Source organism: Pelobates fuscus, chromosome 11, assembly GCF_036172605.1.
Source record: "Pelobates fuscus isolate aPelFus1 chromosome 11, aPelFus1.pri, whole genome shotgun sequence".
NCBI lineage: Eukaryota > Metazoa > Chordata > Amphibia > Anura > Pelobatidae > Pelobates > Pelobates fuscus.
The window spans coordinates 92,368,147-92,392,695 of NC_086327.1; the positions used below are offsets into that span (position 1 = coordinate 92,368,147).

The window sequence follows — 24,549 nt, forward strand, 5'->3', positions numbered from 1 at the left end:
GTCCGGTCATTCTAAGGCTCGGGAATACGCCTTTCGAATCCACCTTTTGTGGGTTTCCTCTTTCCTGCGTGTTGGGGTACAACTCAAATGATAGTCTGATGATCATGAAAAATGATTCAGGAAAATCAGGTAGACCATAAGGATGCGAAATTGGGCCAATCAGTGTACTGCAATATATATACAGTATATAATATAAATGTAATGTATTTATTTTTCAGCATGCAAATGGGCACATTTTCCTGCCATTATGTTCACATATCAGGTGAGAAAAAGTGACCAAAAGATGGTAAAAGATCACCCAATCAGCCCAAATCAGATCACCCAATAAGGCAAAATTTTGGAAAATAGAACGTTTGGAACAAAACAAATCTCCAAGTCTAAAGACAAGACATAAAACTCCATTGAGACAAATAACAAGCAGGCATGCCTCATACGGAAATATATACCAACTGGATTTTATGGAAAAGTGTATAAAAAAAGGCATTCTAACATAAAGTATAATTTCATCATTTTGCACTGTAATTGATAACATGGCTAAAAATGCCATGATGACATTTGTGTGCACCCTCCCTACATTGTGGACATACAAGTGACCATATTGTACATAGTAGATATTATCCCATTAAAAATCTTGTAGATTTATTCTGCAATAATTTCTCATTTCTTTGTTCACTACAGTTGCTCACAATAGGGCTCTAAGACGAATGAAGTCATTTTGACACTTTTCCCATGTAATAAGGGGATACAACACTTTAAAATTAGACTAAGAAAAGCGTACAGGCACCACTGAGACATGTGCAGTTTATATTAATGGGTCAGGGAGGAAGAAAAGGAAAAAGTGATTTGATACAATGAGGAGTATACAGACATCTTATACATTGATGAAAGAATAGTATAGAATGAATGCCTGAAATTCAACACAGTGTTAAACTGGCAGAGGTCCAGGAGGAATCTAAGCAACCAGGGAAAGAAAACATTCTTATCCATAGAATAGACAGGATGATCAATCTCCATTGGGGATAAATGAGAGTTTGGGTCAAACTGAACTAAAAAGCGAGAATGAATAAAAAAAAATGGACCACAGTGAATACAGAAAGAGTGTCATGGGGCTCTGTTTGTGATTGTGCATGCAGATGAGGAGGAATAGGAGGATTGGAACAAGAGAAGTAATTTGGGTTCAAATTTCACAACTCAAATAGCTATAAAGGGAAAGCTGTTATTTGCATTACATTTTACCTTTTGCACACAACAGCTCAGCTTGAGAAAAATGAAGTGAAGGGGTCTGGGTGCAGTGGTCCAGTCATTTTAACCCTTCAATGCAAAACATTTCAGTTTTGTTGAAACGGCAATGAGTACATTGAAGGGCTAAACACACAGCTAGTGGCTGTCTTCCTGAGCAGCATTTGACTGGAGGAGTGCAGCGTTTGGCCACACATGCATATATCTAATCTAATGCTTCTCTGTGAGAAGCATTGGATTGGTTAAGGTCACTAAAGATGCTTTCGGATGCAGAGCTCGCAGCAGCAGCGGAAGAGTCACGGTGTTGGTAATGAGGTGAGCAGAGTGGGGGTGGACAATGATCACAATGATAAAGGTCACAGTGACAGTGACAAAGTATTTCACACCAGGTATATGATACAAAGAGAAGCATACAGACATCTTATACAATGATGAAAGAATAGAATAAGAATGAATGCAGTGTTAAACTGGCAGAAGTCCAGGAGGGCACTAAGCAACATGGGAAGAAAAGCTTCTTATCCATAATAATAGACAGGATGATTAAACTCCAGAAAAAATATATAATTTTAGGGACTGTAGGTTCTAGTAACACATTTTGCAGAGTGATCCCAAACCTCTATGTCAGAGACAAGAACAAACTGTTCAAAAATTAGGTAAGCAATGTCAATTCTAATTCACTTATCAAAAACATTGTTTATAAACCTGAGCAACCACATCTAGCAATGAGATGGACCAGTAGTAAGTGCAAACATGAATATTGCATTGAAAGCCTACAGATCTCCTGTGTTTTCTAAATAATTTCATAGACTCTAAAACAACTAATAAGAGCGTCGCCCCCCCCCCAAAAAAAAAGACTTACAGGGATACTATAGTGCCAGGAATACAACGCTTATCCTGGCACTATAGCTCCCTCTGCCTCTTCCCTCCCTCGCCCCCTTCATCCCCCCAGTGATCCCAGCGCCTCCCTTGGTGATAGGTTATGGCCTGCCCCCTCTGACATCCTGGGCAGATTAGACCTCCCCATAGGAAAGCACTGAATCAATGCTTTACTATGGGAATAAATCTGACTCTGGATGTCCTCATGCAGAGAGTGGGGATGTCCTGCGTCAGATACCCGACCAAAGGTCCATTTGAATGCAGGAAGCTCCTCTAGTGACTGTCTGGGAGACAGCCACTGTGAGCAAACTCTCTCGGGAACTGCAATGTTTTACATTGCAGCATGAAGTGCAAAAGGGACAGTGTACCCAAACCACTTCAATTAGCTGAAGTGGTCTGGGTGCCTATACAGAGGTGTACCTAGGGTCTCTAGCACCCTTGGCGAGAAGCAGTATCAGCGCCCCCCCCCCCCCCCGGCCCCCAGTCATGTTCCAAATAGCATGACTCCTATATAAGTGCTCCACCATGTAAAGGGAAGCTAAAGAAACAGACCTAGCATAATATTTTGTTTCCTAATCCTCCCTGTCCCATAAAAAATGAATAAATAGGATATACGTTTTCTAAGGTTTCTTAGGAACAGAGTCCTGCCAGCAGGGACGGCCTTAGGGCTTAAGGCACACGGTGCGAAAAATCTTCACAGCGCCCCCCCCCCCCCCGCCATTATACCCCCGCCATCATACCCCCTCATCCATGTAATAATCCATGTAATAATTAATAATTATTTTAAAACAAAAATGATTCCCCCTTCCCTGTTGCTACCTTGCAGGGAGGTGATCCAGTATGCTGGGAATCTGGTCAGCGCCTCCAACGGGTGCAAGACCATAAGTAACTGTCCTGTGAGCTCAGGCACTTATAGTGTCAGAGCTTTCCTGTGGTAATCCGATTCAACGTTCTGATTGGCCGGAGCTCGGAGGACAACTATATATTGCATTTTGTATGAGAGAGCTCTGCTGTAATAAATCTCATAATAATATGCTGTAGTGTGTGGTGTCTGTATGTGTTAGGAGTGATGGCTGTGTGTGATATGTTTGCTATGTGTTGGCTGTGTGTAATATTTGTAATTGTTGTATTGACTGTGTGTGATATATGTGTGTATTGGATGTGTGTGATATGTGTGCTGATATGAAGAGCAGAGGTCGTGTACTGGTAGGTGGGGAGCAGGAGGCATAGTGGAGGAGAGGGTGGGAGCAGCAGTAGTGTAGTGATAGGTGGGGGAGCAGGGTAGTGTAGTGGTAGGTCGGGGCACAGTGGTGGTAGGTGGGGGAGCAGGGGGCACAGTTGTGGTGTATTGGTAGGTTGGGGAGCAGGGGCACAGTAGTGGTAGGTGGGGGAGCATAGGTAGTGTAGTGGTAGGTGGGGAGCAGGGGGATCAGTGGAGATGGGTGGGGGAGCAGCAGTAATGTAGTGGTAGCTGGGGGAGCAGATGGCACAGTGGGTAGCTGGTAAAGCAGGGGTACGGTGGGTAGTTGGGGGAGAGGAGGCCCAGTGGGTAGCTGGTGGAGAAGGGGAAGTGTAGTGATAGAAAGGGGAGCAAGGGGCACAGTGATGGTAGGTGGGGCTCCAGGTGGCACAGTGGTGGTAGCTGGGTGAGCAAGGGGAGTGTATTGGTTGGTTGGGGAGCAGGAGTACAGTAGTGGTAGGTGGGGGTGCAGAGGTAGTGTAGTGGTGGGTGGGGCAGCAGGGGGCACAGTGGGGAGCAGCGGTAGTGTAGTGGTAGGTAGGAGAGCAGGGGCACAGTGCATAACTGGGGGAGCAGGGGTAGTGTAGTGTTAGGTAGGAGAGATGGGGCACAGTGGGTAACTTGGGGAGCAAGGGCACAGAGGGTGGCTGGGGAGAGGAGGCACAGTTGCGGTAGCTGGGGGAGCAAGGGGCACAGTGGGTAGGTGGGGGAGCAGGGGGAACAGTGGGTAGGTGGGGGAGCAGGGGGCACAGTGAGTTGCTGGGACACAGTGGGTTGATGGGGGAGCAGGGGTAGTGCATTGGTAGGTTGGGGAGCAGGGGCACAGTGGTTGTAGGTGGGGGAGAAGAGGTAGTGTAGTGGTGGGTGGGGGAACAGGGGGCACAGTGGGGGAGCTGGAGTAGTGTATCAGTAAGTAGGAGAGCTCAGCTCTCTTATTTTGTCCAATCTCAGCTGCCAACTCAAGTGACAGCTGTAGGATTCAGGCATCATCTCACTATATGCTTCTACAGGATTCTACGTAGACCTCAGTGTTGTACTCTAGCACATGCGCAAGAGTACAGCACCGATGTGGCTCCTGGCATAGAAAGCACTACTCTTGCACAAGCGCGAGAGTACAGCACCAATGCGGCTCCTGGCAGATAAAGCACTATGAGCTGAAGAAGGTACCAAGGATGAAGATGAAAGTAAGAGGGATAGCTAAAGGCAAGTAAGCCTACCTTTACTGCCCACCATGGCCACCAAACCATAACTTGAGATATCAGCTCTAGGGGTCTTTACAAGATATGTTACAGATAGACTTTAAAGAAAGAACAAAATTATACATTTTCACGGCGATGAATAAAAGCAATGCACATTAATAAAAGAAAAAACACAACTACTCTTTGAGAATAATGTCTAAAATAACAAGAAAATCCAGGTGAGATGTATTTTTTGCAATACAATGTGTAAAATGTGCTGTTTACTAGTGAAATAAATATCGAGATGTAAACAAAGAACATGATGCTTTGCTCAAGAGCTTTCCTCCCGCAGACGAGTGGGAAGCACATAGTGATACACTATACCTGGCTGACGGAAGAGAGGACAATGAAATGGAAAAAAAACGGCATTATAATTAGTGCTAATTTGAGTCCAAAATACATAGTCAGTAACTCGCGCACATATCAACATAAAATAAAATGATACATTGGCCTATTGAGTTCTTAATTGTAGGTGACATCAAATGAAGATGGAATTTCAATGGTTTGTAACAGAAACTATCATCGGTCACAGAAAGCATTGTGACGAGAGAGATCTCACCCATGTCTAAATAATTCATGTGATTTCTTAACTAAAAAAAGGCAGGTGACTAGTGCAAAACAAAGGGGAACTATACACCTGGATAGCACACATATGCAGAGGTGTATGCAAGGCATAAGCAAGTGTTTCTAGCTCTGAGCATACAAGCTAGCAAGGTAACTAACGGTGAGAATCTATAAATGCAAAATAAATAAACGATTCATATAGTTTCCTTAATATAATTTATAGATATTCCTTGACTTAAAGTTATAAGCTTTTGTTTTGGAAGAGAAACAAACAGCCAATTAAATGAAGCACATTATAAACATAAGCTGTAGGCTACTGTATTTTCCGTCAAGGACCATAGATGGTTATTTAAAATAGATATGATACACTAAAATCATCATGCACACAGTGTATAGAAAGTGGTAAGGCACTCAGGGCAATAATATGATATATTTCAGCCCAATAAGGTCATTTAGGAGCTATCTATAACCTTGGGTAAATCAGTATGAATAGTCTACTGATTCATCGTATCAAAAAGGATATGTGCATTGAATCATATCACGAAGGACAGCTTGATCAAACCCAGTTTAATGAAAACAGAGACACAGCAAACACATACACTGTCACTGTCTGGGGACTTTGCAGAACTCGCAAACACCCATGATGGTGACATAGCTGCTTGGGGTCTGGTGGCAGAGGGGGTAGGTTAAGGTGAGATTTACTTACCTGAACCTGGCCTATGCGGGCGCAGACATCTTGACCAGGCAGGAGCCAATGTCGCTAAGCATTGAAGCCTATGGAGGATCACGCGGGTCCCTACAAAAACACAGCCAATTCACTACAGCCATCACTGGAGACTACTGTTGGGATTGACTGTTAGATTCCGGCCTGAGTCTAAGAAAGTCAGGTGGAGGAGAAATACAGAGCCAAAGTAGCCCCTACTTTGTCCATGTATATCTCTTGACTGGATTGGAATTTCAGTGAAATTCACACCACAGTCATTATGAGTATTTCATAAAGTATATCTTTTTGGAATACTCATTTTTCAGGGGGTGGTGACAGTGCCACTTTATGCATGCATGTCTATTGGCCACAACGTTGTATGCATTTGCTGTGTCCCTGTTTTCAAGAAACTGGATTTGGAGCGCCTATCCTGTTGAACCCATGGACTATTTCATACTAAAATAATCATGCTTTAGCAGCAAAGCATATTACTATCTGTATTTAACAGGTGCCAAATCATAGAAGGTAATGGCTAATTACCAAAAATTACCAGAGGCCATCTTACTTATACCTCCTAGTAGTGTAAAGGGCAAAAGAGGGACACGTTAAATTTAGGGGGTTTAGCTGGGTCTAATGGTAAGGCTATTCTGGGACATTTAGGTGACTCCACTTACATACTAACCATTTATGTAACTGAAAAAGTAATTTAGCAAAATCCTTTCTATAGTACTTAGTCTTCAATAGTACTTACTGGGAAGACAATTCCTCTTTAACGTAACTCCCCAATCACCATAACCACTATAGCATTCTATAGTTGGTATGGTGCCAGGACTGCCATGGTGCCCCACCAGTGTAAGCAGCAAAAACTTATGCTAACAGTTTGAAAACCTAGCTGGGGTGTTACATGGGCACATATATATATATATATATAGTGTCAACAATAAATTCACTGCACCCCGGTTTGGCCACCCATCCAACCAGGAGGTGCTCTGTAAAAACTGTCATGAATCCAGAGGCAACACATGCTTCATTTACAAGAGCCTTAGTCATTATGATTGAGGCTTTTGTGAGCCAAAAAATTACACCTTTTGCAAGGTGGTATTCCCGCTACTAAACTTACACCCATAAGAAAACCCATCAGCATTCTCTTTGTAAATATCAACTGGAAGCTAGTCATCTCCTCCATGATGGCTCTCTGCATGAAACAAATCCCTACAGAGCACGGCTTTGCCCACTGGCTGAGAGAGAGAACAGCTGACACAGCTTGGTGATTAACTCAGGGCAGCTAGCTGAAGCTCCCTGCAGGAGTTTCCAACTCTCAATGGAAGAAGTAACCTCAGGTAAGTTGCTAATCTATTAATAAATGGTTTGACTACTGACACTGGATGGTCGCTAGAGGACTCCTGGCACCATAACCATTACAATGTGCCGTCGTAGTTATGATACTTGAGAGTTCCTTTAAAAACAAAATACTGTGAGTTTTGTTGCTCTGATGCTCTTTAACATACCCACACAAACCCAAACTAAGTGAAGCCTATAGAATAGATGGCATTAGTATAGAAAAGTGAAACAAAGGAAATTTGGTCTGGTCGCTGATGTCTGGGAGGAATGCTTTCTATTTCTCAAACCCTTCACTAACTGCCATATACTACTACAAATATAATGGTACCTTCCCATTAAAGACTACTATCCATTTACGGCCAATAAACAATATTATATAATCGATTTGCCTAACCCCTTGTGATGAAGGATTTATAAATAGGCCAGTGATAAACAAGAGAAGAAAATCAAGAGCATTTATAACAAGAACCATGTACATGAAATCTAAGATGATACAAGGTGAAAGACATTCTTACTTTGGACAGTACTCTAAGAGATGTTGTAATGCAGTGATATCTCCTTTGGCCGCGGCATAGTGCACAGGCAGTGCTCCTGTATCTGTCGTTACCATTGCATCATTGGTTCCGAATCGTAATAACCAACCAATTATTTCATGGTGGCCAAACCTGGCTGCTAAATGCAGAATAGTGGCACCTGAATTGTCTTTGTCCTGTGAAAGAAAGAGACAAGTGAAAACACCTATAAGTGATTTTTGTAGCAAACATCCAAAGATTATAAACACATTTTACATTTAGTGCTATTGTAATTTAGCATTAAAGAAAAACTGAAAATAAAAGGATCATTATAGCTTTTAGGAATAAAAATATGTTGTTCAAGCACTATAGTACACGAGTCAATATTTAAATTCAGGGCACGCGTCCAATCAGAATGCTTCTCACAGGGAAGCACTGAATGATTCCAATGAATCCAATCATATTCTCATTAACACTGAATGTCACATGACCAATTGAAACTCAATCATTGCAGCACAAGCGCCTCTAGTGGCTGTCAAAAAAGAGGTGTGTTAAACCCTTCAATCAAAACATTCAGTCATAACATTGCCATATCTACTAGACGCAATGTTTTAGATTCAATGGCTAAAACTAAAGGGCTACAAAATAGCCGAACTGAAAACATAGTTAAAATGAACAGATGTATCTTGCAAATATCAGATCTCACATGAGACAGGTATTGTTACTTTAACTGTTGAGAATTCTATCAATGGATACCAGGAAAAGTAAATTGTATTAAACACATATTACCTCAACATGCAAACTCCCCCACCTATACCGCTTCCAAAAAAATTGGAAAAATAAATGAATTGCTGGATATTTTAAGAGCCTCACCAGTGGTCCAGTTGTGAACAGGATCTGTCACATACCTTATTTTATTGATGTGTTCTCTGCTGAAAGTGGGGCATTAAAGGGACACACTATTCTCTATAATCATTACAATTCACTGTAGTATTTAGTTGTCAGTAGTCTCTGGACACCATTCTCCATTTCTTTGTCACAAGCAGGTTAGTCCTGCACTTTCAACCACTGCCTTCCGCGTTTAACAAAATTGACATTGATAATGCAGATGTGTAAATCCTGTTTTTGACACTCTGAGATTATTAGCAACACAACCACAGCTACAGTACTTATAATGATTTAAAAAAAAAATAGAATCACCACACTGTCTATAACAGACTGTAGTGGTTAGTCAACTGGGATAGTACCCGTGCTCCCTGGGCTTTTGTTTTATTTTTATTTTTTTAAATATGCACAAAAATTATTTGAGAAGAGTGTCCCAATAAAGAATCTTCAAACAGGTAATGAACAGGACACACAGAAAATTCTATTGTTAGTATTCATGATACAAAAATAAACAAACTAAGAACTAATGATTGTGGATACAGTGTAAACAGCAACTCTAGGATAGCTTACAAATCAGTTTCTGAGCAGGATTTGTTTGCTACATGCCAACCAGATGACTGTTAAATGTGTATCTTTACAGTATTGACTTGCTGCTGTTAATTAGGATGCTGGGATAGGGATATAGAGCCGATTAGGATCTCGAAGCATATAACTTGTATTCAATAAATTAGATAGTAGCTAAATCTCTCACTACCAACAAGCTAACTGAGATCTGTATCAGTTGTAGGATTTCAAATTAGATGTCCCATAGGAGTCAGATTCTCAGCAGTGAATCCCAGGAGACAACAGCTCAGAATCATGATAGATCAATATCTAAACAGGCATAGAGGATTACCTACCACACCATGGGTATTGAACAAGGTATTTGGGTATACCTATCACTATAAGTCAGCCCTGCCTAAAAACATAATCACTAACTCCACCCTAAAAACAGTGTAGGCGTCCTTTTTTAAACAAGTGCATAGTGAAATAAATGAGATCTCACTTGGAGACCCTTCCTGGTTTGATTAGCTCAGTGGAACTAAACTCAGGAATCAGCAATTGCACAAAGCACCTGCTTTGCAAAGACTTCTCATTGAGCAGCATTAGGAAGTCTGTGATTGGACAGCCACAGAAAGTCTGGGTGTGGTTAGAAGGGGAGGGCTTGCAAAGGCAGCAGAGAAGAGAACTGCAGCTTTTGTAAGCTGTTTTTAGATCTACCCTTAATGAAAAAAATTATAATTAAATGCATGCACATTTTCATTTTGGGTATATTTACTAAACTGTGATTGCTTTTGTTTTTATCTTTCTTTATTTGGGACGTGGAATGTCCCTTTAAAAGGACACTATATGATCCTGGACAACATTAGCTTATTGAGGCAGTTTGGGTGTATAGTTCATAATCCGTCAGTCTCATTAATTATCTAATGTTTGACTTCCTTTATTGCACATTCTGATTAATTTTACATTTCTTTACTGTACTGTTAATAGCTTTCTAGAGCCTCTCGTGTTTGAGTAAGGTTCAATTTACAGAGCAGGTGATAAAAACTTCTAAAACAAGTTAACATCTGATTGGAAATGAAACACTTTTTCATGCAGTCTGTGTGAGTCACTGCCAGGGGAAGTGTGGCTATAGTGGATTAACTCCTAAATGGCAGAGAATTGAGGAGTGAGAATGCAGGGACATGATCTATACACAAAAACTGCTGTATTAGGTTAAAATTTCTTTGGTGCCTATATGTGTTTACATTGCTGCCTAGTAACACTTTTAGTCACTCAGACGGCCACTAGAGGTGCTTCCTATTTTAGTGCTGCACTGTGTAAAAGCACCTATATTCAGCTTTCAATGCATCAGCTGGTGCAGCGCAGCGTTTTGTCATGCATGCGCAATAGCCTCCCAGTCCATTGGATTGGCTGAGATTGTCAAGATCAGCTACAGCAAGACCAGCACGGCGATGGACAAAAGGTAAGTAAAATACCTATTTACTTCATTATGAGGAGTGCCAGTCACCTAAACAGGTACTCCAGCACTATAATTATACATGCTTGTATTCCTAACAATATAGTGTTCCTTTAATCACACACAGGATGCCCGTGCAGGGTCTAGCAGGTTATTAACAAAGCAGGGGATAATACATTCTAAATTGAAAATAATGTGCAATAAAGGAAGTTTAAACATTAGACCTCTCTTTACAGAAAGTGTTTAGAGTAGCTATGCAAGTCACATGCAGTGAGGTGTGGTTATGGCTGCATAAACAAAGTGATTTAACTTATAAATGGCTCAAGTTGGTTGGTGCCTATAGTGTCCCTTTAAATAAATAATTAACTCCTACACTACACTGACAATAAACATTACCCCCTGCACTATGTGTTAATAATGTGCCCTCTTTTTTCCATTTTCAAAAAGTACAGATTTCAATAGAAACAGTCACTCTTATACAGTAAATTAAGCTTGTTACACCCCTCTTGGCTGTCAATCAGACAACAGAACCTTTTATTTCCTGGTTTTTTTTAGCTCAGTTGAGTTAAACTCAAGAGGCAGGCAGTTGCTCAGAGCACCTGCATTGCAATGACTTCTCTCAGCTGCATTGGAAAGTATGTGATTGGATAGACAAGGAAAGTCTGGACTGGGGAAAGAGTGGAGGGTTTGCAAGGGCTGTATACGGAAAATGTTACTCTGTACACTGCCTTAACACTTACAACAGTGCTAACCTTAACTTAAAAATATAATGTAAGTAGATAAATAAATGGGCAAAGATTGTGTATTAGGGGGAAATATGGCCCCATTTTGGGATGCTGGAAATATTTATAAAGCAATAGACCAGGGGTCCTCAAACTCCGGCCCCCCAGATGTTGCTGAACTACAACTCCCATGATTCTTTGAATTACATAGATAGCCAAAGAATCATGGGAGTTGTAGTTCAGAAACATCTGGTGGGCCGGAGTTTGAGGACCCCTGCAATAGACATTCAGACACACACACACTTTTCCCTGCCCTTGTCACAGCCATATTTATATGCATATGTCCCACTAGAGATATCTATATGGACTACATGATGGTTCTATATATGTAAATGCATGGGTATTTGTGTAACACATATATGCATAATCCATAACAATATATATGTGAGATTTATGGATATGTGGATGTGTGTAATATATGCAATGCATATGAGTGTGTTTACTTTGTGTGCAAGTATTTTTTTGTCAAATGCGTAGGTGTGAAGTAGGACACCTGCCACTGAGGCTCATCTAACCTGAGGGGAATATTGAGATAACAAACTAAAAGTAATGTCAATGCACAGATCAGCACTCATGATATAACGCATAGCCCGCAGGGACCTTCCCAAAGCCCAGTCAGTGCATCAACATTAACAGCCACTCAATCTCTAAAAGCTTAGTATGCAATCTCATGAGTCTCTAATGAACATATATAACTACGAGACAGAATGGAATCTGATGCCATTTGCCATTTTTAATGTTTATATGCCTTCGCTAGCTGAATGTAAGGCAGAATGAATACTCAGCATTAGTGAGTTAGAGGCCTGGCTACAGCCTTCTCTCACTAAGCACCTTACAGTAGCTTTAGACATGGGCCAGGAATGTCTTATGCCTAATATATAGTAGATTATTTCTGTGGGAAAAAAATAATCAAGAAAGAAAGTAAAATAAGAATGCTTGCAACTGAATGTTTATTCAAACGATCATGACAGATACATTACCAGGTCTTCTGATACATATGGATTTACCTGGTAAGTCGTCATGAAGAGGCTAATACATCTCTGTGAGGATAGGATTAATGAGGTAGGATTGGCACAGGATGATTCCAGAGACACAATTGAGTGGAATAGGGACCGTTATCCCAAATCACATGGGCACCAAGAAGACAGGGGACCCTTAGAAAGCAGCCATCAAAGTCACAGATCATTGGTGCAGGGCAAAAATGCCCCAGAGTAGCTTAGCACAACACTTTAACGAGACTATTCTACCAGTCACGGTACACCAGCGATAAATACCCAGTGCATAAAGGTGGGCCTGTCCTACCAGATTGGCAACAACTGATAGTTATAGGGACACTATAGTCACCCAGACCACTTCAGCTCAATGAAGTGGTCTGGGTGCCAGGTCCCTCAGGTTTTAACCATTCAGACGCAAACATAGCAGTTTCAGAGAAACTGCTATGTTTACATTTGGGGTTAAGCCAGCCTCTAGTGGCTGACAACCACTAGAGGTGCATCTGCGACGCTGGAGGCATATTATGAGAAATGCTTTCCTATGGACACTTTGAATGCGCGTGCGGCTCTTGCCGCGCATGTGCATTCGGCTCCTGTGACGTTGGACGGTTCAGCTGATGTCGGCAGGGGAGGAGAGGTCACCAGCGCAGAGGGAGCTCGTCGCTAGAATAAGGAAGCTGCTGAAGGGGTTTTAACTCCTTCCGCGCCACGGGAGGGGGACCCTGAGGGTGTGGGCACCCTCAGGGCACTATAGTGTCAGGAAAACTGCTCTGTTTGCCTGACACTATAGTGATCCTTTATGGTTCAAACGCAAATGTATAGTTGATAAAAGCCCAGGTAAGCTTATAACGTTATACTTATCATGTTACATTATTAGTAAATATATGTGTTTACACTAATATAAGAAATAAATAAATAATCAAAAAATGTTGTATTTTTAGTAGAGCAGAAATCACTGTGTATCTTCGGCTCAGTACACAAAACCCAAGCAATAAACAGAAAAGGTGACCAATCAGTAGTGCATACTAAAAACAATGTAACCAATAGTGTATCCAGACACATCCATGTAAACAATCAGATTCTTAGATGGTGTACTTGTTTATACAGGCTGCTAATTTAAGATGGGGGAAAAAAAGACAAAACACATTTCAGTACAATTAATATGGCAATATTCATTTTGTGAACATATCTGGATATTCCAAATCATGTGTTCCTGTTTGGGAGGACACAATATCACATAGATGGCATGTTAATTCTCACTTTATTAAATAACCCTGTTAGAGTTAGGGGAAGCATTGATAGGATGTTTCATTTTAGGGGAACTTTGGGTTAAGGACTTGCCTGACTGAGTGAGAATCATGTGAGTTACAGAATATCACATCTTGGTGACAAGTACTCCCTAACTCTAAATTCTTGTTAACTCTACCTCTAAACTTACTTGGCATGTCAATGTAACCAAGTAACCAACGTTGGACCATAATATCATTACCATTATAATGAAGATATCTTTTTAACGTCGATATTACATATTTAAAGTGAATCACAATTTCTCAAATTAAAATGCATTAGTATTTTCCCAGTAATCACGTGATCCCCATCCACCCCCACCCCCGCACCCTTTTCCCCCCCCCCCCCATCTACTGGAGTTATTTATTTATTTGTCTATAAACTAACAACTTCTGCTGAGCTAGGTTACCATAAACATAGATCATCTCAAAGGTAGAAATTAGTCAGGGCAAAAAATGGTGCTATTCTGGGGCAAATCCCCAAATATGGTTCTATCAGTGTTATAACTAAAGTAGAGAGGGTGTTGGTGCATGATTTTGGGGCCCCACTATCGCAACGATAGAAAAAAGTAGATCCCTGTCTGTTGTACAACTCCCACATTGCTTTGCTAGCTGGGGATCTACCATTTGCCCATCCTTGCAGGGTTGGGTTGTAATTAGCACTGAGCAGTATTTGTATGTTTGAATGTAAGCATGTTTTTGTATGGAGTATGTCTGTGTGAATGTAGTGTGTATTTATGTGTAGTGTTTTTTTTTTGTGATATTGCCATTTGAAAGTAGTCTTTGTCTTTGAATGTATGGGATGTGTCTGTATGTAGTGTTGATGTTTGAATGGAAGGGGTGTTTTTGTTGGAGTTTGAATGTTATGCACATATACACTGCCACACACACACACATATAAACACACAGACACACATCCAGATACACAAAAACACAGATAGATACACACACACACACACAGACACACATGCAGATACACAGAGAGATACACACACTGACACACATATAGATACAAACATTGACACACATACAGATACACAGGTACAGACATGCAGATACACACTGATACACATACACAGACACACATATACATAGACACACATGTAGATACATTTAGCCAGCGGTAGGTAACCATTTAGCACTCCAGATATCGTGGACTACATCTCCCCTAATGATTGGCCAGCATTATGGCTTTTAGAATTTGAGAGGCTGTCCATGAAATAGACCCATTGATTTAAAAGATGTATATAATGTTTGTTTTTTTACTACTCTTCATATGCTCCCATTGGAGTAGTCTGGGTGCCAACTCCCACTACCCTTAACCCTGCAAGTGTAATTATTGCAGTTTTCATAAACTGCAATATTTACCTTGCAGGGTTAAGTCCTCCTCTAGGGGCTGTCTACTAGACAGCCACTAGAGGACACTTCCGTGTTCATGGAACACGAAAAGTGTGTTATAACGATGCTGGACATCCTCACGCTATGTGAGGACCTCCAGCGTCGCTGAAATCCCCATAGTAAAGCATTGAAAGCATTATTCAATGCTTTCCTATGGGGAGGTCTAATGCATGTGCGCAGCATTGCTGCGCATGCTCCGTAGGTCTCCCCCGCCGGCTGACGGGGAGGAGCATAGGCGAAGCCTGACTCAGCTCCGAGGGACATCGGCGCTGGATACAGGTAAGTCACTGAAGGGGTTTTAACCCCTTCAGCAACTTGGGATTTGGGGTGGGAGGGAGAGGGGACCTGCAGTGCCAGGAAAACAGTTTGTTTTCCTGGCACTGGAGAGTCCCTTTAACTATTGAAACTTTAGAGGGATATAGGGGAACAAAACAGGTGTGGACTGGCTGACAATGAAATTAGTTAATGTAAAGCTAACCCTGTGCACTATGCAAATGCTCTTGCTGATTCGGTCTCTGTGACACTGTGGCATGATCCATTTCTTCTACATTCACTACATCCACTTTTTCTCTGTCCCAGACTGTATAACAGGAGCTTCTGCCTGCTAGAAAGAAGGTTAGGAGAGGAGTGGACCAGTGAGTGCTAGGGGACTGTCCTTAGATAGCGTAGAGCTAGCGCATCATTAGGTGTATTTATGCCAAACTCAGGGTGCTGTCTGTATAGTATGCCCCTAGTTGGTCATCTTGCATGATTGGAAGGCAGTCTAACATACATTTACGCCAGGCTGGCCTTCCAATTCTTCATGCAGACACGCCCCCTATTTGGACATGTTCACACCTTTTGGCGGTTCTGGTTACCTGATTCACGTCGGTGGCCCAACCTTTTACCCCTCTCACCGACATTCTGCTTCACTGGACACTGGTGTTAGGGGTTATGGATTTACTTGAAAGATGATAGCAAGAAATTAGCATAGGGTATGTGTTTTCTTAAAGCTGCATCCTGTGAGTTTCCCTCCAGCACAACCATGTCAAACTCACAGGCTAGCACGGGCAAAATAAAAAGATTTAAGTTTATGTGGGCTGCAAAAAAAAATACTTTTTATAGAAACTAAGGTTTATTTTGAAAAGTGCAGTGTAAAAAAAACAGCCCCTGTTTTAAAAAAAAAACAACAATATTAGCCAACAAGCAGACTCCACTCACATTGCCGCTGCCAGTATGCGACTATGGAGTCCAGCCTCTGATATACCCCTAATGGCGCCAGCTGCAACCTGTGCCAAAGAGGATCATCCCACTACTCCTTGAAATCCTATGAAGGTGGAGCACGTTGACGTCACGTCGGAATGTGACATGGCATTGCATGCCTCTGTGCACCTCCACGTTCTCCACTGTACAGCCACGGCCATTGCAAAACACTGACCAATACACACTCACTAACAGACGCACACACACACACACTCACTGACAGACACACACACACACACACATTTACTGACAGACACACGCATTTACTGACAGACAAAGACACACTCACTGACAGACACACACACACTCACTGACAGACAAACACACTCTCACTCTATGACAGACAAACACACACTCACTCTATGACAGACACACACTCACTGACAGACACACACACACTCACTCTATGACAGACACACACACACTCACTCTATGACAGACACACACACATGCTGGCAGACACATACACACTGACAGACACACACACACTCACTGACAGACACACACTCACTCTATGACAGACAAACACACACTCACTGACAGACAAACACACACTCACTCTATGACAGACACACACACATGCTGGCAGACACACACACACTGACAGACACACACACACACACACACACTCACCTCTCCCTGGGGTCTAGTGGGGATCTTCTCTCTGGAGATCTCCTTTCCTGCTCCTCACTGCTCTCCCACGCGTGCAGTTTAGTGATGCCGGGCTGGAAAAACGTCATATTCCGTCACCCGGCATCAGCACAGAGGGTGCGCGCGAGAAGGCAGTGAGAAACAGAAAGAACAAACTGCGCTCGCTGCCACCAGCTTCCTGCTTCCTCTCCCCTGGCCAGTTACATTTTAGCAGACTAGGAACCTGCAATCTGGGGAGAGCAGTTGCCTACTCTGCCTTAACAGTAAGCATGTACTCGCGGCTCGCTGAGCCGCAAAGATATTCATTGTGGGCTGAATGCGCCCAATGAGTTTGACATGCTACATGACGCTTGAGAAGTATAACTGTTTGAGTGTTTTCTGTCAATATGATTCTGTAATTAGGTCCATCAGAATTGTCAGCACAAGGTCCAATGAACTCTTAGTTTGGCCCCACTGGCGTGCCTTCTTGTCTACCCCTGGAAAAAGAAATGCAATATGGCAGGAAAGTGATCAAAACTGTTCTCAAAGTGGTCACCTTATTTAATACATTGATTTTAGGTGTGTCTCTGTCATGATCCTATGGCAAGCAGATACTCAACATTTATTACTAAAGATTTCTTACAGACCACTGAACTGATTTAGGTAGTAATACAGTATGTCATGAACAACACATCTCCCAGACGGGCACATAACTTGCTTCAGTGGGTGAAACGGTTATAAAAAAAGTACTATTTGTCTGCACTAGATGAAAAATAACGATTTAAAAAATCCATCTTAACAACAAACACACCTATCCTACTATAAAATCAATCACTACCAAAACAGTTTATAAATGGGTTGTCTTTGGTTACCCCAACCAAATTAGTTAAAAAAAAACACCAAGCACATTTTAGCAAAAACATCAGTAATGTGTACCAGACAATGGCAGAACTTTAGAAAAAAAAACATTTAGCAAAGCAACAAAGCAATTGTCACCGTGCATACAAATGCAAAGCATGGTACAAACCAATTCACAAAAACAGACAGAAAATATTCCTTAGTCACAAAAAAAATAGCTTTTAGTAAGGAAATAAAAATCCACTGCAAAATAAATTTGGATTACAAAGTTCTCCAGTTTCATCAGAGATCATATCCACTTTTTTATTTTGGCTCATCTCAAGTTCTATGCCAGCCCCCAGAAAAGGGGCAAGGGGGTTGTAGAGATTTGAGTTTTATGAGGGGCAATTAATGTATTCCAAAACCTGGCTGAAAACACACAATGCCATGAATTTATGTACAGCTGTTTCTGATCCGATGAATCCAGCCAATTAATTAAACACCAAAAATGATAAGTTTCATGCAAAACGCCCCCCAAAAAACAATATAGTATTGAATACCATTTCCAAAACTTAAAATGAACGAGCCTTAATTGAACTTACGATATACATGGTAAGTATTGTGTTGTTTCTCAAGGTCTCTCTGACAGCTTATCTGAAAAGACCTCGGTCAAAAATATCACTGAACCTCAAGACCAAATGCGAACCAGGAACCAGATACTAGTTGTAAATACAATACATTACCAGTGCTGGGTCCTGCACTCAGAATTTAAATGCCATACTCCATCAAACAAATCGTCCTTAATTCAAAATGAACGTGTAACGCGTTCTGTGCAATGCAATGAAACCAATTTCTACAGGTAACTCATTTTAACACTGGTACACCAGTCAGAGTACCAGTATTGGATTATGTATTGGATAAGCACCAATACATAATCCCTAGTTATATGAATGTCAGTCAGAATACTTGTCAGCCTTGTGCGGTAGAAAAGAGTAGTGTAAATATAGTGAAGCTTATTTATTAATCTATAAATGTCAAGTGGAATACATTGATGGATAGATCTCTTGTCCATCATGGAAAACTAAGATACCTCTTTGCTGTCTAACAAAATCAGCTTGTTTTCCATTTACTAGCCTTTTTACTGGCTCCACAGATGAATCCCTGAATCACAAAAGAAATTAAATGGCTCATCCACTGCCCTTTTCGTTTATTTCGCAATACATCCATAAGGCGTTTCGAGTTGCAGAATTTGTACGAATTGTCCTTTGCCCAAAATGTGTGATTCGTTTGAAATCAAATGCTGAGGTCTACTTACAAGTGCTTACAAGTACTGTTTCCATTCTCCTCATTAGTAAATCAGCCATAGCAAATCTAGGACGTGTCCAGGACACATGTAGGAACAGTACAACCTCATGCTGATATAGTGGTTAAGGTGCAATAAAGCTGTCCCTCAGATCTTGGTCAAACCGTCATCGAGCATCATCTGACATGCTCACTCAATAAATGGTATTAAAATACAAGAAAATATTATATTACAACAATGAGCGTAACTTGGCCCAGTGGCTCTGGACCCCCAGTTTTGATCAAACCATTTAAAATGGTTTGTCTAAGGACCAAGGGACTGCAATTGCAGCCGAAAGACAACATGTATGGTGCCTAAAATACAGCACACACTTGATAAAGAATAAACTAAATGTATATATTTTTTTTATATACAGTTACCAAAGGAATTCAGTATTATACTGTTCACTATGGCTTTGTACAGAGTGACACAATGAGCATATTAATCTACAGGGAATAACTTGGTACCAGAATGGTTGGTGCAGGGAAGGCACTGATAGCATAGGAATTAACAAGTAGTAGATTGCATTTCAGCATGAGGACCACGTGGATAAATGGATCCTAATCAGTTTATAGTGTAGCATCTGTACTGAGCGACAAAACGCAGACAGCCATGTATAAGGCACAGTTATAATACAACAATACCGCAGTATTAAATATTTATCAATATTATTCGTAAATACCAAGAGCATCTTTAACATTCAGAAATCAATGGAACTCATGCTCGTTCCACAGAATTGCTCTAATTGTTTCAAGCTGTCCTGTCTACTAATCCCTGGTCTGTCTCTCACCATGGCTTTTTACACAAATTACCTGTAATACTTTCTAAGCCATAAGAACATCACATGCTTTCACCTTCCATCCTTTATTGCAGAAGCTGATTAACTCGTTGTGATCTGCATTGATTGTGTTCTCGTCACGGATTCCAACATACAGGCCGATGTAATTCTCACACAAACAGACTGATAAGAACCAAGACAGTCCATCAGAGTCTCACAGGTGATACTGAACTTAATTAGTTCTAAGGATAACTTTATGAATATCACAGACCTTCTTAAATTCCCTTAAATTCTTTGCCTTTACCAAACTCAAAGGAAGTTTCTTACATTATTCTAGTTAGAAATAATGCCCCCCCCCCCCAATTCCCACCCCCCTTATGTCATTGCTCTTTCTGTGAAAAATTACTCCATCCAACTAATAGATTCCATTAAAGGAACACTCCACTGACCAAATAAAATTTTCTTCAAAAAATCACTGTTTAGTAAATTTGACTCCACTGAAAATAAGCATGCATTTAATTCTATTTTTTTTTTCATTGGTCTATATCTAAACACAGCTTGTAAAAGTTGCAGACCTGTTGTCTGCAGCCTTTGCAATCCCCCCCCCCCCCCCCTTTAACTCCACCCAGAATTTATGTGACTGTCCAATCACACACTTCCCAATGCAGCTTAATGGGAAGTCTTTGCAAGGAAGATGCTCTGAGCAAATGTTGTCTCTTGAGTTTAGCTTCACTGAGCAGCCCATTCATATTCACTAAGCATTGCTTGACCTTGACCACAGGATAGGCAATACCACATCTTCATGATATCTCCAAAGAGTTAATATAGTAGTTTAAGTACCATGGTAAACGGTCATTATTTGTCATTATTTGTCCGCAAATTTAGCTCAACATAATTTACTCAAAATAAATAGTTTAACACTAATTTTCATACCTATGGGTTATTCATAATATAAAAGATAACACAAAATGTCCCCAGTTCAGTTTATAAAAAATAATTCATAACAGTAACTCCAACAAGGGGTTCCATATTCCTAATCATCAAAACATATTACACTATCAAAAAGTATATTATATGATTAATTTTTGTATATTGTTTATTAAATTATTTATTAATATTATATTAATATCTTAATCCTAAACCCACTGGCTACAAGCAGGAAAATACAGAAAAAGTGTTATGTTTTATATCGTATTTATGCTGACGAATATAAACAGATGTATTTGCTATATAAATATATCATTAAAAAATTCTGTTAGTCCAATAAAAATAAGTATTACAATATACAAATTGTATCTGTTTTTTTTTTTTAAATATATATATATATTTATAATATATATAGTATATAATAGATCCATGTCTGTAAAATCAACTTCTACCTGCCAACAGAACTGGGTAATGCGCACGGATGTTTATAAAGATAAACATTTATATTTTCTGCTACAAATCTATTTACTTTTCCTATAATTACTCCTGCTAAAATAGCTCTTCTTGAGAGTTTGTAATAGGAATTATGAAATATATACACTGATTTGCATTACATGCCTTGCCTGTGCCTTTTCATATGGCAGCGAAAACTTCAAAATTAAATTGTATCACTCTAAATAATTATAATAATTATAAAATGCTGTATCTTATGAAAAAGTATTTAAAAAATACTTTTTGTTATTTTTTTTTTTAAATCTTTAATATAAAATACTAAAAATGCAATAATAATAGCATAATACCTTGTTGAATTTAAACATTCAATTTGTTCTAAATCTACTTTAAGGACACAACAAAGTCTATGATTTTCCAAACTAATGTCTCTATAACTATTCACTTTCTAAAGTTGTTCTGTGCAATATTGGAAGTTTTTTAACCTCCTTAAGGACCAAACTTCTGGAATAAATAAGGGGTTGAAGGTTTACTATTCTATGGTTCCATAGCCGATGGGCTAATCCACACATCTTCCACCATTTCAAATGACAAAATAAGGGCTTTTTACTTTTAGGGCATGTTATTAGTCTGCTAGGCACTACTACTAAGAAATTGATAGGGATCTTCACAATTTATTAAAAGCCATTCATTATTTACTGCTTTATAAACACACGTAACTATGAATATTATTGTTGTAGATAATCAGTCAGCAGCCATCATGTTTTCAGTAAATATCATCAAGGAGTAGAACATCAGAGTTAAAAATCAGGACAATTTGACATAGATTCCAAATCAGAGATGTCCCATTTAAATCAGGTCACTTGGGACTTATATAGTTATCACTATATATACACTGTTAACAGACTATAAAAAAAAACCACAGGAATCTACCTGCAAATAAGGAACATTAAACATGCATCAGTACACTGTCATGAACCTTCATTTCGAATGGTCGTGAGAATTGCATGAATTAAAGGTGCCTACACCATGTACTGCTTATTTGAATGAATATTTCATACGTTTAAAGGATCACTATAGTGTCAGGAAAACAAACCCGTTTTCCTGACACTATAGTGCCCTAAGTGTGCCCCCACCCTCATGGTTCCCCTCCCTTGGTGCTCAAGGGGTTAAAACCCCTTCAGCTACTTACCTTAATCCAGCACCGGAGTCCCTCTCTCTCCCTCCCTCTAATTCCCCGCCAACGTCAGCTCCCGAGTGGAGTGGAATGTGCATGCGCGTCAAGTGCCGCTCGCGCATTCAAACAGTCCATAGGTGTCAGGGTACCTGTTGTCTCTACCTCAGAGGAGGTGAGACACTTAGAATTCCGCCCTCTCAGAGGGGCTGACTCACTCGTTCCTCGCAGTCCTCTCGGCCGTTTACACGCCGGACGCCTCTGATCCGCCTCCTTTTATGACGCGGCTCTAGTAGCCGACGTCATGACGACTATCCGTTCCGACCTGTCAATCAAGTCCTGAGCACGAATCAGGACTCGTCGGGGGCGTGATCATCTATTTAGAACCAGGGTATAAAATAAGGTTTTGTGTATTGGTTCATTGCCCTGTCGTGGTTCTAGCTAGTCTAGTCACTCAGCGCTCTTATTTCTATTTGTCTCTTTGGTTCTGACCCGGCTTGTATTATTCTACCCTGCTTACCTCTATTACCCTTTTGACCCGGCTTGTCTCTCGTTTACCTGCTCTCTCGTTCCCTCGACCTCGGCTTGTCTCTAGACCATTCTTTGCTTACTCCTTACGTTAGTCCGGCCATTCTAAGGTCCGGTATACGTAACTTCTCCTGTTTGTACTCTGCGTGTTGGATCCCTGTCCCGATCCTGACATTACGACAGGGCGAATGGATCCTGCAGGTACAAACACTCAGGTCGGTTCTCCTGACTCTAGATTTGAGGCCATGGATCATAGAATGGACCAGATGGCTCTAGCGTTGCAAGCCTTACTATCTCGTTCTAGTAACCACTCAGAAGAGATGCGTACTGCATCCATCTCTCCTGTAAGTTCAAGCCTAGAGGTAGCCACAGTAGGTGCTTCATCCCGTATAACTCCCCCTGTACGTTATGGTGGCTCTCCGGATACGTGTCGAGGTTTTTTAAACCAGATAGGTATTCATTTCGAATTACAACCCCGCTCCTACCCTACAGATAGGGCGAAGGTTGGATTCATAATCACACTAATCATTGATAAAGCTTTGAGATGGGCTAATCCTTTGTGGGAGAATGATAATCCGTTAGTCTATAATTATAACGCCTTTGTCACTGCTTTTAGAAGGACTTTTGATCCTCCAGGTAGAAAGGTTAATGCTGCTAGACTACTGTTACGTCTTAGACAACATAACCAAACCCTTGTGGATTATGCCTTAGAGTTCAGATCCTTGGCAGCAGAAGTCAAGTGGAATGAACAGGCTTATATGGACGTATTTCTAAACGGACTATCAGACGAAATTCGAGATGAGGTTGCCACAAGAGAGCTTCCTGAAAATTTGGAGGATTTAATTTCTTTTATTTCTCGAATTGATGAACGTTTAAGACAGAGACAGAACACTCGAGATAGAACCCGTAGACCTTCCTTTAGACTAGCTCCCTCATTCCTGTCAGGATCCCGCGGGCGGCTGCAAGGGGAGGCTGCAGTCCGATCGCGGCACTCACCCTCCAGCCGTCCGCGGTCCCCTTCTCCACGTGGGTTCGGCGAGCGGCATCCCTCCAGCCTCGGATGCCGCCCGCGTCTTCCTCCACGCCCCCCAGCAGCAGCATGCATGACGCTGCATGCTGGAAGACTGTCCAAGATATGTCACGCCGGGGTCAGTCACCTGACCCGGCATTAAAGGCACAGTGCCTCAATCACAGTGGGAGGTTTAGATATCTCCCACGTGTGATTCTTAATTCTGATTGGAAATTATCCAATCAGAATTAACCTGATGGTTTAAATACTTACCTTTCCTGTTCCTCCCTGCCCTGTTGTGGTCTTTGCTTTATAGTATTGATTCTGAACGTGTGTTTTCTGGTTACGTACTCTCTGGCTTGTTATACTGACTTTGTGACTTTCTCCTACCCTTTGACCTCGGCTTGTTTCTCGTTATTCTGTTTTCTGGTTCCCCTTACTCGGCTTGTCTCCTGACTATTCTGTGTGTGCTTAGCCCGGCCACTCTAAGGACCGGTAATGCACACTTTCTGTGTGTGTGTCTGTGTGTGTGTTAGCGTGTTGGGTTCCCCGAATTGTGACATTACAACAGGGCCAT

The 24,549-nt window shown here is 41.1% G+C and overlaps 1 protein-coding gene across 1 annotated transcript in view; it reads right to left on the bottom strand.

Moving 5' to 3' along the window:
• The window catches only part of ESPN (espin), a 223,353-nt gene that overhangs the window by 185,096 nt on the left and 13,708 nt on the right, over window positions 1–24,549 (bottom strand). The window contains exon 2 of the mRNA XM_063436450.1: window positions 7,717–7,910. Coding sequence (XP_063292520.1) covers window positions 7,717–7,910 — 194 coding nt within the window. The remainder of the gene's footprint in view (window positions 1–7,716; window positions 7,911–24,549) is intronic.